The following is a 19,028-nucleotide window of genomic DNA, read 5'->3' as shown; positions in this document are numbered from 1 at the left end:
TAAGTGAAATGGAAAGTTATTTCTTAGCAGCCATTTTTATTTGATTCCTTAAGTCTATCCAGTCAAGTAGGCTGTAACTGAGTGACACACAGCTTACATAAAAGGATTTGCCATGGAATAGCTACTCTTTTTTGTCTGCTTTAATAATCTGCTCACATTTATTTCACCATTGGGAGTTAATTTATGGATTCAAAAATCTCTTTATTGATAGTACTTTTCAAACAGGTATTGATGCAATCCAGGTGCTTCTATCCTTCTATATAAATATGCAAGTTCTACTGCTTTGTAAGAATCACACACAATGTTCTTCTTTTTCTTATACTCAAAATGAAAATTTTTGCTCTTAACATTCTTTAACAGGGCTGAGATGAATTCTTGTCCCATGAAAATAACTAACAGTTTCTTTAACTGAAATATATCCATTGCTCAGGGATTTTTCTATCTGCCCTGCTTTGCTTTTCCTGTCTTTGTGGGAGTCCTGTCACCAGGATGGCTGCACAATGGGTAGATCTATTGCTGTAGATGGATCCCATTTGTGTGACACTGGGAGGAAAAGAACACCCCACTGAAAAGTCTCCTCTCCCATCTGTTTCTTCTTCCTCCACACACTGCAGGAGAACTGTATTTTACTGTAGATCTCCAGAGTGAAATTCACCTGTGCACACGCAGCCATCCGTCCATGAGCCAGCCAGTTATGCTGCTTTTAAAGTCAGCAGAAAGAAACACTCCCTTCACACATTCAGTTCATCTCACCCCAAGGCAGACATCTCAAATATAGATGTCTGAAAATAGGCAAGATGAATCCTCTTCTAAAGGCCCAATTTCTTTCCAGGCAAAGGAAAAATAGTTCTGCTGGATATTTCATGCAAGTTCCCACCGACTACATTGTTTTCTGAAACTACATTCATGAAATATGCAGGAGATGTCAGTCTTCTGTGCTAAAAATCTTCTGTATGAAAGGAAAATGTGTGACCCCATTTTTTCATGCAGTACTTTGGAAAGCTTTTAATTAGCTCCTATATAAATAGCATATAGCTATGTCAATTGTATGACAGCTGAAAAAAATAATATGTGGTTCCAGTAACATTTCTTAATCTTTTATTTCAGATTATGTGGAAAATGAGTCCCTTCCAAACTCAGCCTTTCATGTCTTCTTACTCTGTGAATTCCTCAAGGTTGCTCCTCACTCCCTGAGTTTTTACGATGTCAATACCCATGCAATTGCAGGCATTGCTCATGCTTTGTCTGTGGTCAAACTACCAGACCAGATTTTTTTTAAAAACACAGATCTTGTTTTAAATGCAACACTTGACAGCAATTAATCAGCATGTAACAAATGTTCTAACATTTCCCCTCTCCACCTACTGACACAGTGCTTCTTGCCACGGAGCACACTATATAAAGAATTTCTGTAGGCTGAAAACTTGATCTTTCTGGTATTCTAGCCTATAAGGTTATTCAGGTAGTCCACCCTAATTCCGTGCAATATTTTCATTTATTCTGGAACTAGTCATATGCTTCCAAATTCCTACTGACCATAAAGAAAGTTGAAGACAGCCCCACCAGAAAAAAAATTATCCTCATCAGTAGCAACACATTGCTATCAGTAATGAGAGACAAACACAAAGGCCACAGTGGCCAAGTTAAACTACTCTTGGCAGAAACATATTGAAAAACCCAACATCCAACCCAAAAAATTGCTACCCAATTAAAATAACAGACAGAAAAAATTAATGTGATAAACTATACAAGAAATGTTAACTAGGCAACAGACAATGTAAGAAACAATTGCATTGCTTTCTTATAGACACCCAGTTAGTTCTCCAGAGCAGAATATCCACTTACACAAATGCCATGGGAGAACAGAGCAGATCCCTTCACTGTCCTTTAAAGCCTCTGACTTGTTAAACCATTTCCTATGCAGAAATCTCTTCAGATAAAGTTCACAGCAGTTATTCACAATCTGAATAACTTGCTTTTCTTCTTTTTCACAAGCCTGTGGTATTTTTTATTAATGACATTTCATAGTATATTTGAATATTTAGAGAATGTTTGAAACAAACTACATTCTGCTGAATAGATTCAAATTCTCAGCTGGCAGAACATTCCAAACTCCAGCAAATGAATAATATACTTTGAGCTGCTTTGGGAGATATTTGAAGAGATTAGGGTATTTTTACTAAAAGAATCAGGTTGTGGTGTTATGTCAGTAGCTGGAGAGATCAAATTCTTGTAAAAACAACCTAAAATCAGGGATAGGAGTTGAAACTAACAGCAGCAGATGAAGCTCTGAGGCATTTGCTAGACATCTTTACAAAACAGAGCTTTTCCTATATAATATTTATTCAGTCAATCTTAGTCCTCTGTTGAGATTGCCAAGACAGTGCCATCTAGAGTGCTTCCTTTTGAATGTTGGAAGGTACATCACATGACTAGAAAAAAAACCCCAAATTAGATCTAAATACAAAGTATTTTAGATTTTACAATAATAACTCATATCAGTGAAGTCCTCTGCTACACAGCTTTTAAATGATACCAATAGAGTGAAATCAGACCATGAGTTATCTCTGCAGAAGCTCTCTAAATGCTCTGGAAACATTTGAAAAACAACAAAACTGAGCAGCCAAAGTTCCCATTCTTTTGGTAATACACAGGAGTGAGTCCACTATAAGAAGAAAAAAAGCTAAATCAGCAGATGTGTTCTGAAGTGACAGAAATCAGTCTGGCATGGGTACTTATTTCTAATTTGATTTTAATATTTATAGAGATTATATATCTCCAAAACTCTCATTTGGGCCACACATGATAGCAGAAACCATTTGATTGTACAAGGATATTGTACAATGGTCTATGGCATATTTTTTCTGAACAGATATAAATAAATTTTCAAGAAAAAAAAGTTTGTTGCCTAAAGAGAGGAGCAGCAAGTTGACAAAAGCATTCTCATTTGAAGTATTAGCAAAGGCCAGTGTTGTTTTGGTGGGAAGGACAAGGCATTCCTCTCAAGGTTCTTACTGTACACACAGATTTTGTTGGGGAAGGCAGGAGTTTAACAGATGCAAATATGTAATCCCTGCCTAAAGGAATGTACTGCTAAGGACAATATAAACAAATATTCTATCCAGACTGCTGTTTTAACTTATGTAACTGGTATAACAATCATAAAACCAATACTTTAAAAAGGAATGTTACCATCCAACAACCATTTATGTTCTATGTTGCCCTCAACACAAAAAATACAGAATAAAGTCACTATCAAAAACTGCACTTAGAGTGTATGTACATAGATTTATGCACAGGTAATACATCTGGGCTTGCTTTTTTTGTTTTTTTGTCCTTAAATAACTTTGAAATATTTTTTTTTTTGGCTGTGAGAATCCTTCAATAGCAACCTGTAATTTTTCTCCAGCAATCATGTCTTCAAATCCCAACAAACAGCTGTAGCCTGAAAGCAGCCACTCAGCACCTGCCTCCTGCTCCCCTTCACTACCAGTAAGAGTTCCTGCTCTGTGCTTCTCTTGCTTCTGAGAACAACACACAAACTCACATTTACCTGTTGTTGTGATTCCTGGAATGGTTTGTGCAGCTAAAAATAGTTCATCTATGGGATCCACGAGATGTTTAATGTTCACTTTCCTGGCATTGTAGTAATTGCCATCAGCAGCCATCCCAGCACGCTCTATTGCTACCAGGTGATCAAATCTGATTAGAGGTGAGTGAAAAGACAGAGGGAAGAAGTCAAAGCTGTGATTTTCACATGAAAAGTACTTCTGTTGGCTGCTTGTGCTTGGTTCTACTTTTTGACCATTTGGGATTCAAGGTACAACTTGGACACTGTTTTGTTATTTCTCAGTGTAGTTGTCTATGGGGTTTTTTTCCAAAGGTTAGCTTAGTTGTTTTTTAATAGCTTTAGTGCAGCTCCCCCAAATCACATTTGCTACCAAGAAATGGAGAAGTTCCTGCAATCCTCCTAGCCAGCAATCCTTTGGGTCAGCCATCTGGCCTGGCTCTGTTTCACATTAAAGCAGACAGTATCTTGTAAAATATTAGTCTCTGTAAGTGCATTCAAAGAAAGCAAAAAAGTGGAAAATTAATGATCATCTAAATCCTTGTTAGTGCAAATATATTCTCTGCTTAAAGTACATTGTTTGGCAAATATTCATCTGTTTCCAGTTAGGCAATGTTTGGGTCTTTAGATTTGAAGGATTTATTTTAAAGTCCATGGCTGTTTTGCTGGTTATGAAAGTAGACAGATGTACTGCAGCTGTCCTACATTTTAAGGAGAACTATAGTACTCAGTTCTGCCACTGTAGGTTAGAATTAAGTGATTTTGCTTCTATTTCTCTGATTTTAATGTTAAGAGGTTACTAATTTTGCTGAATTACTTAATGTTCTTGTGGGTGGGTATCTACAGTGATTCCAGAGACCTTTAGCAGGTTAGTTGTCTACTTTAAAAAAATGCTTACTTCAGCCTTTTGGGACTAAGGGACCAATTTAAATATAATCTGCCTGTACTTTAATTAAGCATAGCTATAAAAGACATTTTTAAAACAACACATAAAAAATGAAGACAGTATCATGCATAATATTACTGTACACCCTAACCTGCGGAAAGAAATGGGAATTCAATAAGTTAATGAAGCAAATACCAAGGTGGAAGACCTTTTTATTAAAGAATGCAAACTAAGGGCAACTATATTAAAATACAAGGAAAGATCAATAAAAATGAGCAATGTATGCCTACTTCAAGGAAATATAAGTTGCATGCTAAGTAACGAAATGAGTATACAGATACTTAGCAAATTCTCCAGTGTGTTTACCCTAATCACACCATTACAAACACATGACATTTTATTAAGTCAGATCAGATTCCCTAGCTGTCAGACTAGAGCTAAAGCTCTAGAAAATACACACTTTACACAGCACACTTTTCTTAGCTCTGTCACTGACTTTGATATGATAATTTTTGATCTTCTCACTGATTTAAAAATTGGTAAAATAATATATAGTGTGTGCATATATATATTTATACAATAACAGCTGAAAATATTTTAGAAACTTTTTGAAGGAAAAGGACTATTGACATATTAAGAATTGTTTCTTTTTTGTACTCCAGAATTACATAATTGCAGAGTAATGCGGAATTCTGTACTCTGTGTGTGCTCCAATAACAGTGTTTGGCTTTAACGTTTGTTCTGTGCATTCAGAGTCTTAAGGATTTACTTGCAGCCATTGTGCCTTCTTAGACCAAGGTCCTTATTTTTATTATAATTTTGCACAGTGGAGGTGTGACCCATTCTCAAAAACGGAATACACATACCTAGGTCTTCCAGGATTCCCATTCTCACACAATAACATTAAAGCTGAATTGGCACTTTCCCTTTGATAGCTCAATAGAGGGATGGGCTTCTTCAGGATTCCTACGGGAAAGCAAAATGAAATTCAGATACTACTTTTTTTTGTTTTAATAATGTATCTTTGAGTAACTTAAAAAAAAAAAAAAGTAAAATTGCTAGAACAGTAAGAATTCAAAGTCTTTACACAGTTCTTGATGAGCTCCCTATATCCCTATACTTGTTTAGATGTAAACGCTGTTAAATGGGACCTTGAAGTAGAAAACAGGTCTACAAGAATAAGAACAGACATCAAGAATTTATCACAAGCCAGAATTGGTATTCTGGGTACCAGAATTGGTACCCAGATATGTACACATTAACTTGTTGCCAGCTAGGTTAACAAAATGTCATTGCAACAATGATGAGCAGAGCTTAGAGGATGAATTCTGATTCATTCGCTGGAAAAAAAAATGTCCCGTACTAAGTGACAGACTAAAATTGAAGCAAACCTTGGCTCAAATTAGCAAGATAAAAAACTGAAAAACCCATGTCTCTTACCCAGTTGAACAGCTTCTTCAATAATCTTTTTATTCAGATCCATGGCTCTCTGGTCTGTAACCATGGCAACCCGTTTCCCCAAGGCCTGCAGCATGGCTGCGATGGCGATGGCGAGGGCTCCCGGGGGCCGTCGTTCTCCTCGGGCGGCTGGTGGCTCCAGTGGGTGGGAAATCCCGTGGTGATGGGCACGGAGCCCGCGTGGGACAGGGCCAGGCAGGGCCCCAGCAGCTCACCCTGGCGCTGCGGGTGCCTTATGCCGCTCTCCCAGACAAGAGGTTTTAAAGAGAGCAGTGCGCTTCAATGGATCGCTCTCCTTCTGAAGTTTCCATCTGGGTGAAAGTACATACTTTAGTGACATAAAATGAGTTAAAAACAAAAGAGAGAAAAACCTGTTGTCAAGGCAGGAACGGGGTAATTTCCTCAGGAAACCTAAGAAGATCTAGGATATGAGTAATTAAGATAATGAGCTGTGCTTCCAGGTTAAGAATGTCAGCTTTTGAAAATTATTATATCTAGCATTTCTAGGTATAAGTGTAAATAGCTTTTTCTGAGAGCTTACTGCATATTGTTTCCTTTCCTCAGGCCCTCTGTTTTGCTTTGACAGTCCTGCTAGACCATGTTTAGCTACTGAAGCTAGACTGCAACTCAAGCATCCCAGACCTTACAGAAGTTTTGATGCAGACTTCAGATGTATAAACTGATCCTTTGTCTCTATTTAACTCCATCCCCTTCGGGAAGAGCTAATTCCCAAATAAATTTCACTTAATTAAATTATCAGCCTCAGAAGTGAGGTTTCAGAGACATTGTAAGTTTCCTGGGGACTTCATAAACTCAGTTAATACAGTGGTATCCAGGTGACTACCAGAAGTTCTTGTAACACTTCATGTAGCAGAGAACCACGTTATCAGACCTTGAGAAACAGGTGAATATTAACAGAAGTCTCTTCTCATGGGTCAGTCCCTAAATAGGCAACACTATTATCTGGGTATGGCTTCCATTGTTCAAACACTTCCTATCCCATGTTCCTTCCCTGTCACTTGGCAAAAACTTCACAGCTCACTTGTTTCGATTTGCTAGTACTCAAGAAAACCATGAGTACCAGCATGATGGGCTTACAGAGGTAAGTCTTCACCGGTGTTTTCCAGTCTCCTCATAGATTCATCCTTCTTGCTCCCCTGACCCCCACATTTTCCTCTTTTTGTTCTCAATTTCCCCTTTGGCATTTCTCCCTCTGTTCTTCCTAAATAATACACAGGCAATACACAGATAACGGTCAGAGAAAAAAGTTCAGAAAACTTAAAGTTAACATAAGCAGAATACAGGTCTCTGAGAAGTAGGGTATATTAACTGAGACAAAGTACTGTACTCTCCTTTAGCAATAAAATGAGCTAACTTTTAAGTTAGGTCCTGTACTTCTGCAGAGCATGGCATCATGCCAAGCCAGCTCCAGAGAGTGGGAAAGGAGAGGCCTTGTGAGTAAAAATAAACAGACCCAAATGTATGCACACAGCCCAAACCCAGAGCTTGGGAGTGCTGGGCGTAAGCTGTTTTCCACTACTGCCTACAGAGGATTTCAGAAAATTTATGGCACACTGAGCTCAGACTTTACAGCAGCCAGAGGGGACTAACTCAGTGTGTATTTTAGGAATGGTTGCACTACTCAGTGTGCCTTTACTTCCCTCTCTTCCTTGCACACACAGGCAGCCTCACCATTCAATCTTCTGTGGTGACCTGGTCACTTTGGTCCATCATATAACACCTCAGTGATGGATATGTCAGCAGAAATTAATATAATTCTACCCGTCAGAGAGCGGTGTTTGAAAAACACATGCAGCTACTGGAATTCTCTGGTAGGACCACAGTAGTCATGAATATATGTAAAGAAATGTGCTATTTACTCCATAGTGAATACCCATGTAGCTGTTACCAGCAAACTGAGGTACCCTGTACTACATTCCAATTTCAGTTTTACTCAGTAACAGTTCTTATTCCCTGTGGGCTCTCCAGTCTGCTTCTGTGTACTTTGGGACCATATAGTCATCAAGATCAGACATTCCATTGTCCACAATGAATGACTTTGCCCAGACTCTGATATTAACTACAGTAACAGAAAATATAAGACGTAGTTATATAAACTCACTGTATTCTATAAAGAATTCTTAAAATCCCCTTTAGAGTCTTACTGTGCTCTTGAATTTAAAATATCTAAAAAGGCAGATAGCTGGTATCTACCCCACAAAAAATCCATTAAAGTGAGACAGTTTTTGTTTATATCTGGATCTATTCCAATGAGGGTCTCTAGAGTCTTTATCTTTTGGGCTGCTTCTGCTGACACAATGCTGAAATGCAGAGGATCTTGAGAGATGCAGTGGACCTGTGGGACTCCTCCTGAGGCTCTGACATTACCTTTCTCTAGGTCGGTAATGAATGTGCAGTCAGGAGAATGAGTAAAAGCTAACGGAGCTCCTAAAATGAATGAAAATACTTCAGTTAAATGTCATTATTGCAATGTAACAAATTATAAGGATAATAAAATTTCAAAAAGCTGCTTAATATAACAACAGAGTCCCTGCCTGATGACACTTACAAAAACAGGTGATATTTTAAGTTACATTGGAACAATTAACACATTTTGAGAAAGAAATGTACACATGTACATCTGAAAATTTTTTCACTTTTAAAAAGCTCATGTGGGTAGTTGAGATCAGTTTTTTCCACAATTGTCCTCTTTGGTCTAAACTTGAGGCAACCTAAAAATGGAACTCTGGTACCCTTCCAAAAGGTCTGTTGTGATGGCATATGTCTTCCCAAGTCATCATGATCTGTGATGGGGCCCTGGTCTCCTGGAGATGGCTGAACACCTGCCTGCCCATGGGAAGCAGTGAATTAATTCCCTATTTTGCTCTGCTTGCATGCATGACTTTTGCTTTTCCTACAAAACTGTCTTTATCTCAATGCACGAGTTTTCCAGTTTTTACTCTTCCAATTCTCTCCCTGATCCTGCTGGCTGGGGTTAAACCATGGCAATATAAACTGGCAATTTAATTTCAAAGGAGTAATGACAGAAGTGGACCAGTAAACATTAGCAAAGGAAATACGAGTAAAACCCTGGAGAAAAATAAGCTTCTTTAGACCAAACAGCACAGTAGTCTCCTAAGCTGAAAATATTTCCTGTCTTTATATTGACTCCAAAAGTCTGAATCCAGGTAACACTTGATTTGGCAAAATTGGTACATTGTTAGGTAAATCATAACTGGTATACTTAAACAAGCAAAACTTTCTTTGTTAGGAGGCTGACAATAGAGAAGATGATTCTTTACTAAGTACATATTTGCTTGGTTTGAGCTACAGCTGTTGGGACTCTTTAAAGCACCTGGTGATCATGGTTGTTGAGGTTTTACTACCTCACCAAACCCTGTGAGCAGACAGGTTTTTTTTGTGACAAGCTAGCAGGTTCATCTAAAGCATGAGTACTGGTGGTGTGGCAGATTTTAAATGTCTTAGTTGAGAAAGTAGCACAGCAAAATAAAAACTATCCAAAAACTTCCTGGAATGTACTAATGACTACTGGTTTTAATATAAAAAATGTAGAAATAAACAAAAGTGAAAGTCTTCCAGGCAAGAGCAGGATAGACAGCCACTTGTGCAACAGATTGGAGAACATTGGCAAATTTTCCCTCTCTTTTCCCTACAACAAGGATGCATGAGGAAGATGAAAATAGGTTTGCTGAAGAACCCAGCAAAGAGTAGGATTTTCAGCATGGATTTGGGACCGGAGAAAACAGAATCTGTGTAAGAAAGCAAGAAGACTCTTAGAGCTGAACATATTAGAGCAGGTGTTGAGAGAAGTTCAGATAAACATCTATAAGAAACCACAAGGAGCCTGCAAGGAGAGAAGGATAAAGCACACAACCTCCCAGGGGTCTCCCAAATATATTGCCTATGATTTTTAGGATTCTTTTTCAGTAAGAATGAAAATACACTATTTCATTTCACACTAGTGACCTAGAGAAGTATATAAATGACTTCACACAGTGCAGAAAAACTGTACAGAAGAAAAAGTTTCACTTATGTAAAGTGTGTCACATTTACTTAATTTTGGAGAAAACTAAAAGCTCAACATTCTCCATGAGACACTTCAGAACCCTTTTCCATGTCAATCAATTTGCTAGCTCTTGACAACATTTTGGAAAGATTTCTGGCTTCTCTCTTTTTATTCCTTTTTTTTTTTCCTTATTTTGCCTTTATTATTGCTTTACTTCAATGTAGTACAAAATAATGTTTTAAAAGGAAGGAGCTTAAAAATTAACGCCTTTAAACTTCTTGTTTTTTATAATGCTAAAAAAGATGTTTTGATGTTGCCAGAGCTGTAGATTTAAACATTTAAAATACACAAAAGTGGTGAAATTTCAGTAAGAATTTTCTTTAAAGTAGACCTGTATTTCACAACAAAAATTCTCCTGCCAAAGTCTTTTTGTTGTTTGGGGTGTTTGGTGTTTTTTATCTTCCCCTAAAATCAAGCCTGCTAATCAGCCAATTCAGTATCTTTTAAAAAAAAAGTAAAATAAAACAGAGAGAGAGAGAGAAAAGAGATTGAGGGATAATTTAAAGAGAGTCTCTAAGCAGCACATACGGCAGTTGATAATTGCTTCTACTCCTGTTACTCCTGAGGCCCAAAACACTGGAATGTCACCAGGGTGAAAGTGAACTGGATCTCCATAGTCTGGTTTAGAAAGATCTTGTATTCCCAGCAGACCTAGAATAGATCAAAATTGAAATCATGAGCTATTCTGATTAAGCAGTAATACTGCAAAGCTGGGGGTGCAGACCCCAAACATCATTCAATGACACTGAGTTAAGAGTTCAAGAGTGTCAAGTCCCCCTAAAGTGGAACATTTAGTTTGCCTTTGAGTGCACATCCTCAGAGCCTGAACTGACTTGATTTCCCTTTTTTTGTACTCAATAACACCAGTAAAAATGTATTTACCTTATTCCTGCAACAAAATGCAGTTTAGACATCTATGCTGAGTTTCCAAGATAACATAAATCTTCTGGATCAACAGAAGAATTCTATTCATGGCACTGGCAAACAAGAATAAATGATTGCAATGCAAAATGAGTTCTTTCTAGAACACATTTTCTACTGTGTTAACTTCCTACATTCTTTAGCTAGAGAAATGATCAATCTCTCTTTTCCACTCTGTCTTAGATAAATACATCTCACTCTTAGCTGCCTTTCATTAAATTGTCTTTTGCTTTATTTTAACACCTACTTGTAATAATCTGGGTCATTCTAAGCACTTGCTATCTTCCTTTGGTTTTAAATTCTTCAGATGCTTTAATATACCACTCTCTTTTCTGAAATTAGTTTATATAATCTGTATATATGTTAATTTGCTTTTTTGTAAAGACTTATTACTAGTTTGTCAGGCTTAAGTACTCAGATATGTTACCCAAGTGCATTACTGGAATGTTGTGTTCACCAATGACATCTTCTTCCATGCCCTGCAATGTGATCCTTCTGTGTATGTAGCCCATGATTACCAAACTTATGACAGCAGGGGGGAAATTATTGCAATCTATCTTCATATTACAGGTGTTTGTTTGGTTTTGTTCTTTTTCAAACAACCTCCTCTATTTTTTTTTTCATTTTTGTTCAAACTAGATGTAAAACAAAATATTGTCATATTTCTATTCATTTTGTCTTAAGTGTTGTGCTCATTGTATGCTATTTCAGTGTTTTTTTAAATAATGCAGTATTTACTTTCACATTCAACCACTAAGGCACAAAATGCCTCCACATATACTTCTCCCCATGCTGTCAGTCATTGCTATCCTGTCACTGGAATCTCTGACAGCAAGAAAGTACTCACATAAATGAAACTGCACACATTTCAGAAAAATGTGATTACACTTTTTACCAAAACCACCCCGCCAGATAACTTATCTATATCCGACAGCTATCTTTTATCTAAGAAATCTGTGTGTTCAGCTCACTCAAAACCTTCTTTTTTTTTCTTTTTTTTTTTCTTCCTTCCTTTTTCCTTTTATATTCAGGTTTGTGACCATTAGAAAGAATTAAAAGAGATTGAGTGGTGCAGGTATTTCTGTCCTACCACCTCCCATGCTTTCCCCCTTCAGTTGTATACACAGTCAGGTGCACGCAGAATGAGAAATGAGAAGCACTGACCAGGGTCACCGATGTGAATTGGTGCTCCATGGGCTTCTTTTAATTCAGACGTTGCTACCACAGCTGCTCCCAGCTTGCTTTCAGGAATAGGTCTCATTGTGACTACTAAGTTGCAGTGAAACATAGAAATGCTGTAGCAAGGCACAGATGTCTGGCAGTTCAAAAGAATCCAGTGTTAGCAGGAATATTGAACAATACTTCTAAAATGTCAGAATAAATAAAAACTAAATCTTTGTGCTGCACTTGAATTTAGAAAGGCTGCATTCTAACACTTATTTTAAATCCTTTTGAAAAAAATTCTTGGGATCCTGTATTTTTTCCTTTAAGATTCCATAATTCAGCTCCATCATATAGATCACTAAAATTTTTAACTTAATGCATTCCTTGTTTTGGTGCACACAGCAAGATGAGCTCAGTATGCTGAATATTGTCTAAAAAACAATGGTGTGTTCTCCTTACACAAGGTGAAAAAGCTAATAGAAAATTATGGCACACCTACAAATCTACTTAGACTGACTCTACCCGCTGTAGTTGAATACAGTGCCCTGCAACATGCCAGGGTCAGCAACTGCTGATGGCAGTGTCCTCTTGTACAGAAGCTGTATGACACTTCCATACATACAAATAGTTCATGCCTCTACAAAGGCTCTATGGAATTCATCATCCTCACCAACTGGGAGGCTAAGGCACCTTTTCTATTTAGAAAGAAAGCAGGTCAGCTTTTTAGGAAAAAATGTCAGATTTCTGAGTTGCAGTTGAACATAAACAAGACATCCAGAGAGCTAGAGCTGTCAAGAAAACGTTCATTTAAAGCCTTTATAATGATAATAATAATCACACCTGTCACTGAAGAAACACACTGTGCAGTTCTTCACAGCATTAATGTGCTATAAACTATAAAATTTTCCTAATCCTGAAATTCTAGAAGCAGATACATAGTTGTATTTTTTTTCTTTAAGCTTTGTAGAAGGACTCACGTTTGAGATATGCTTGCACCTTCATTTTGACCAGGAGCATAGCACAGATTGTGTAACAATAACACTGAAAACAACAATAACCTTTCTCCAGTAGCACAGCATCTGAACTAAATGAAATAGGCATGCAGATGCATACTTCAATGTTCTTAGTATTAAGGGGGTTATTTACTGGAGCCAGAATTATTCTAAGGCTCTGTTATCATCAAAATGTACACCACAAACTTTTTGAGCACAGTCATAATTTTCAGTGCTATGGTAGACACCTCAAGTCTTTGGGAACATCTTCTGGCTCAGAGGCCTGGGTTTGCAGTAAAAGTGCAGTTCAAAGGCTCTACTGCCACAGGAAAAATCCACAACATGGCTGTCATGCAGAAGAAGCCACTATTGTCATGGTTTATAAAAGGAATACACCAGCTGCACACAGGAGGTGGTATGAAGAGCAGGACACACGTAAAGACACGATCAGAACAGTGCATGGATCACTGGGTGAAACAGAGAGGGCAAACCAGGACAGAGCCCACAAGAAATGGCTGCCACAGGAAACGGGGAAAGCTTTGTCATGAAAAAGGAATAAAAAAGGAGATTGGCCTTACACTGACCTGAGGCTGGGAATATTTTACCCTATTTTACCCTAATATTTTCATGTGCTCAGCAGTAGCATATGCCTTAAGTTACTGTGTAGGTAGAGAAAAAAAGTTCTGATTTGAACAATTAGCATATGCACCTAATCTGAATATGGACAAAAGTCACAGGCAAAATTACAACAAAGATTATGTGTGTATGCACATACTTACTTTGTACATGCTTACATTACATTTTTGCTCGACGTTTCTGATAGGAATGCCAGATTTTTGGACTGCTTTTTCAAAAGAGAAGCTGCAGCCTAAATAAAAAGTCACCATGTCCTTGAGTTGTTCAGAATACTCCTTAAGGCTTTTCAGTGATCCAGTACAAGCTCCATGCTCATATTTTCTGTACTGTAGGCAGTCAGTTCTAGTGAAATAAGAAGTTATCACAGCTTTGTCACATTTTTTAAAAACAAGGTGAATTGGTTGAATTGACATAAACCCAGTGTGAAACCACACGAGGCAGCCTGCTTTATCCATTTTGTTCTTTCTGACTAATAACGAAACAAACACAGGCAAAACCCACAGAACATCTTATTCTGCACAAAACCAAGCCGGCAGACAGAATGTTAGAGTTTGAGATTTTTTAGGTTTTATAGGTAAAGGCCCCTCATGCATATCTTGTCTCAGGCTTTCAAAAATTAGGGAGCTGGTTTAAACCTTGTTTTTAGTGTTTACCATAGGAGTACATATTTCAAATTTCAGAGACTCTACAAGTATCATGCAGACACAATGGCCATGTTTAGTAAATAAAACAAATATAAAACCCTATTATTGAATTCTGCAGGTTCAGACTGCAAAATATTTAAAAATTACACAAAATTTCACCTTTGGATTAGAGAAATAACTTGTAATACTGACAATTATCATAACATGTGGCTCAAGAACAAGATAATCAGGCTGTTTATGTTTAACACATGGCTTTCACTCAAAGGTATAACTCCAAGAAAAGAACATTGTTCAAAATCTTCCAGGCTGTTTCCTCAAATTCTCCTAATCACCACCAGCATTCACTTCAGAATATTGGTCAGCAGAGTTGGTCTGTAGTTACCTGATATCAGAATCACTACTCAGGGAAGGACATTTCCAGTCACCTGGTTGACTTCTGTACAGCAGTGGCAGGGGTCCATTGTTTGCATGGCAGAACTTCTCAAAGTCATCAGCCAGGGACTTGTGCAAAATCACAACATTGGCCTGTTTATAACCTTAAATTGTGGAAGGTAGGAATGGCTGGTTATTAATTCAGCTTTTTGTTTGTGAAACAATAACTTTTCTGTATTAATTTCTTTAGATGGTTTATAAGAATTTCCTCAAGGAAAATTTTGATTCAGAACTCTGTAATTAGACCAAAGTTCTTGAAATGCTTTAAAAATCATAGCTAGGCCTACTTCTATATGTGAAGTCATTCACAGCTAAAACAGTTGGCAGACATGGGTAATAGCAGAACATGAAGACACCATAATTAAGAAACATTTCTATTCATTTATATATAAACATAATTTCCTTTCTAACTGGGGACATTAGCATATAGGAATATGCTTTATTTGCAAATGTTAACACAGAGACAAAGAAATGCTATCACACCACACTTTCACAATAATTTTTCACCACACCAAGATATAAATCAATCCAAAAGTAAACTCCTGGTATCTTGATGTTCATAGCACATTCTTTAAAATTTCTTGGCTAGGGAATTTTAATATGGGCTGCAATTAAAGAGATATGATTACAGCTCAGGAATAAACTTTTGACTGTCCACTGAATCTCAGTAATTTCTAATTAAAGTTCTGATTTAACTTCTGCTTAGAAAAAAACCAAACTAAAACAGAACTGCTACACTTTCTTCACTTGGAAACAACTTTGATTTAAAAGGTTCTTGACTACTACTATGAAATAGCTTCTAAAAACATTAAGATTTCTGCAATGAATACCACTGAAGAAAGGTCCCATTGAGCAAAAAATTTATTTTCTTAACAGTAGCAGTTAATACCAATGCCATTTAAACTTTCCTGCATGGAAATATCAACTGTTCAAATAATGGGGGGAAATCTGGAGTACAGCTGGTCTGGGGTGTATAAACCCAGCAATTAATAATCCCTAAATGCTGTACTGATTCTCTCTTGAAGAGTTATTACTGTCTGATATCAGGCAGGCGAGTAGGAGGCTGCACAGAAGCACTCACTTTCTTAAATACTGCAGTAGTCTGTCATCAAAGAGGCAATAATTTAGTTGAAACCAATGAGCTGCCTTCAAAGGCTGTAGAAAATAAGCCAGATCTTACTCTTGACTAAAGCTAACAAAGAAATCCAAAGAGAATTCTATTCCTGATGGAAAAATGCAAAGCAAAGGCTGAGGTAATCATGCATTTGCATACTGAATTTGTCCACAAACTGCTCTCTTGGGAGTAGTCAGCACAAAAATTCATTTTATTACTAGCAAAAGTTACTAAATACAGAATGAGATTCTTGCTAAATACAGAAAAATATTTTTGCTAAATAAACATACTACATTAACCACTGAATAAAACATTAAGTTCGGTTACCCCTCAATTTCATTCCCTGCTATCCATGAGAAATCCACTTTCTGCTTTACTGGTTATACTAATGCGTTCTTAAAATTATGGGTTTAGTCAGGGCATTCAACTGACAACAGTGAATTTCATATACTAGTTATAGATGAGAGGCTGAATTTCCAGGCAAATACTCGATAAACTCAGGAAGCTTCATTATAACACTTTGAGAACTTTATTGCTCCTCCTGATAGCTAACTTTTCTTTTTGTATACAATTCATATCTCCTGATGGATTCACTTGCATTATGGAGCCATCATTAGGAATGTATTCACAAGCAATGTAGTGGAGCTGGATGTGTTGACCAACCCAGGCAGTAATTCAACACACTCATGTCTGAGTTCAGAGAAGTTTAGAAAGAACTTTTAACTTCTATGGTGAATGACAATGAGGACAGTAAGAAAGAATTGGTTAACAACAACATAAGACAATTTGTTACAATGGTTCTTTTTGTATAATGAAACTGTTTGTTCATCAACTTGTTTTATATGTCAACAATACTTCTAAAAATGTTAGAATTAATACATTTAAAACTACTGCAGCAATAAATTAATTTCAAAAATTTGGCTGGGGCAAACTGCAAATTATTAACATTATAAAATGTCTTCCATTAGTATTTTTCAACTTAGGAACTGATAGAAAAAAACCCCACAATTTCAAGGCTCACTACAGTTCTAAAATATGACTTTTAACATATTTTATAGTAGTGCTACTATTGTACACACAGCTTTGTTAATCAGCTATTTGCCATTGTATTTTTGTTTACGTTATTTTTTAAAGTTGATCAGAACAATGGCAGACTTCTCTGCTTCTGTAAAAGTTTAGCTATGAAAGGCAAGACAGAAATCAATTTTCCAGAATGCAATCAGTTATCTGAGTATAAAACTAATTTTTCCCTCTCCCTTATAATTCCCAGCCTTGCTGACCCAATAATCTTCACCTTCTGCAACAAATGAAGCAGAAAACCACTCCTGTAACAATATGTCTCTAATTCTTCCCCAGAGCATATCTAATGTGCTAAGTAAAGCAAGGTCTCTGTGAAGAATATAGTGAAGAACATCTTACAAATGTGATAATAACATGCAAGAAAACACAGATTTGGTTAAAGATCTAAAAAATATTTTCTACATCCATCAATTCTCAATTGGAAGCTGAGGGATGCTTTGTAAACACTGAAAACAAAGTCCATGTGCATTACTCAGGTAGGATGATGTATTTCCTCTGATAGATCTTTATGATTTACAAAACAGAGTAAGGTGCTTATAATATGATTTCAAAAACACCAAAGAACATAACATTTTCTTCTGTTTTACTTTGGTGCTTTTGATATTTCTTCAATCCTTTACAAACAAAAACCACATAGTTATGAATCTAAAATAGAATCACTTTGCACAGAGAGCTGTTAGGTTTACTTACCTTCTGCCATTCCAGAAATATTACTAATACTGAGTCTGTTGCATCGAATTATTCTTCTTAGCACATGGGGAAGGAGAGATTTCAACCCTCCTGTCAAAAGCATCTTTTCATCCTTAATAGAAAGATAATTATAAATTCAAACACAAAGTGCCTTCTCCCCCCCCACCTCTCCCATTTGAAATTCTGATTTTCAGGAGAACTTAGCTTACATTTCCTCCTTGTGTTCCACCAAAGTTATTATCACTGGGAAATTCTAAGTTGTAGTTCAAAAGGGAGATCAAATTCAAAGGGTTATTTTACTGACATTCTATGACTATATGCAAACTGAATCTTTCAACAAAATAGCTGGAGACATGAACTTTAATATTTGGGATAAACCACAAAATTTTACTGCCCTATAATGTAAGAAACATTTATTTCCTCCCTGATAAATATTAATTTTCTAGAGTATTCAGTTTTCCAAAGTCATTGTAAGCAAGGCAAATTGTAAGCATTTGTAAGCATTGTAAGCAAAGTCATTAGCAAGGCAACCTTACGGTAAAGAGAGACCTATATTCAGAAAGTGCCACTGTAATACATTTCACAAGTATTATGGTTTTCAAATAGAAATTATGCAGAAGTGACTATTCCTGTGGCTATTCTTCCACTGAGTTGAAGTATTAAAAGAGTTACTAAATTAATAGTTACTAAATTAATATATAATGAGATGTTACTTCTAGCAAAAGTTAACTTTTCTGTTAAAGGTCGGCAGTTTTTATTCTGTAACTATGATAGTACAAAGTTTCACTCTCACGACTGGAGAGTGGAGTGGAATAGTGAGAAAATTTATACCTGTGACCAATCATTTTGTAATTAACCTGAAGAGCAATGATATATTGTGACTGAAATGTTACTTTTATCCTAGTCTGTCCAAAATGTTTCCCAGAATTTGCAGAGCTCTGAAAGGTTAAGTTGGGTGCACTGAAATTTAAAGTAAACTTTGTCTCTATTCTTAATTCTGAAATCTTTATATAACATTGTCAGCCAAAAGAAAACAGTCTATTTCTGAACTCCAACTTACTACTTTCTGGCTCTTCTTTGCTGCTTTTACATTATCACTCTGTATGCTGTACAAAAATAGTCTTCATTACAAAATCATGAACAATTCCAAAAACACGCTTAAGAGATAACAAGAAGTTGGATATAGAGATGCCGCTGATCACTAATTCAGGCCTATAAGTATCAACTTAACATACCCTATTCTTACTGTAAAGAGAATTTCTAACACCAGTCTGGAATGATTAATTCAAGAGATTTCAAACTAAATACAATGATCCTAATAAAATATTCCAGATGTGTTTATTAGATTCTTTCAGA

General features: G+C 36.6%; 1 protein-coding gene across 1 annotated transcript in view; it reads right to left on the bottom strand.

Moving 5' to 3' along the window:
• Positions 1–19,028, bottom strand: part of DGLUCY (D-glutamate cyclase) — a 51,860-nt gene that overhangs the window by 11,699 nt on the left and 21,133 nt on the right. Inside the window, 10 exon segments of the mRNA XM_041471985.1 lie at positions 3,554–3,702; positions 5,321–5,420; positions 5,895–6,023; positions 6,026–6,160; positions 8,169–8,360; positions 10,528–10,650; positions 12,085–12,235; positions 13,856–14,054; positions 14,739–14,892; positions 17,673–17,784. Coding sequence (XP_041327919.1) covers positions 3,554–3,702; positions 5,321–5,420; positions 5,895–6,023; positions 6,026–6,160; positions 8,169–8,360; positions 10,528–10,650; positions 12,085–12,235; positions 13,856–14,054; positions 14,739–14,892; positions 17,673–17,775 — 1,435 coding nt within the window. The 5' untranslated portion in view covers positions 17,776–17,784.

The sequence above is a fragment of the Pyrgilauda ruficollis genome, unplaced genomic scaffold (genome assembly GCF_017590135.1).
Source record: "Pyrgilauda ruficollis isolate IOZ18807 unplaced genomic scaffold, ASM1759013v1 scaffold28, whole genome shotgun sequence".
Taxonomy (NCBI): domain Eukaryota; kingdom Metazoa; phylum Chordata; class Aves; order Passeriformes; family Passeridae; genus Pyrgilauda; species Pyrgilauda ruficollis.
The sequence above is the reverse complement of the archived record's forward strand: the minus strand, read 5'-3'. Positions and strand labels throughout refer to the sequence as shown.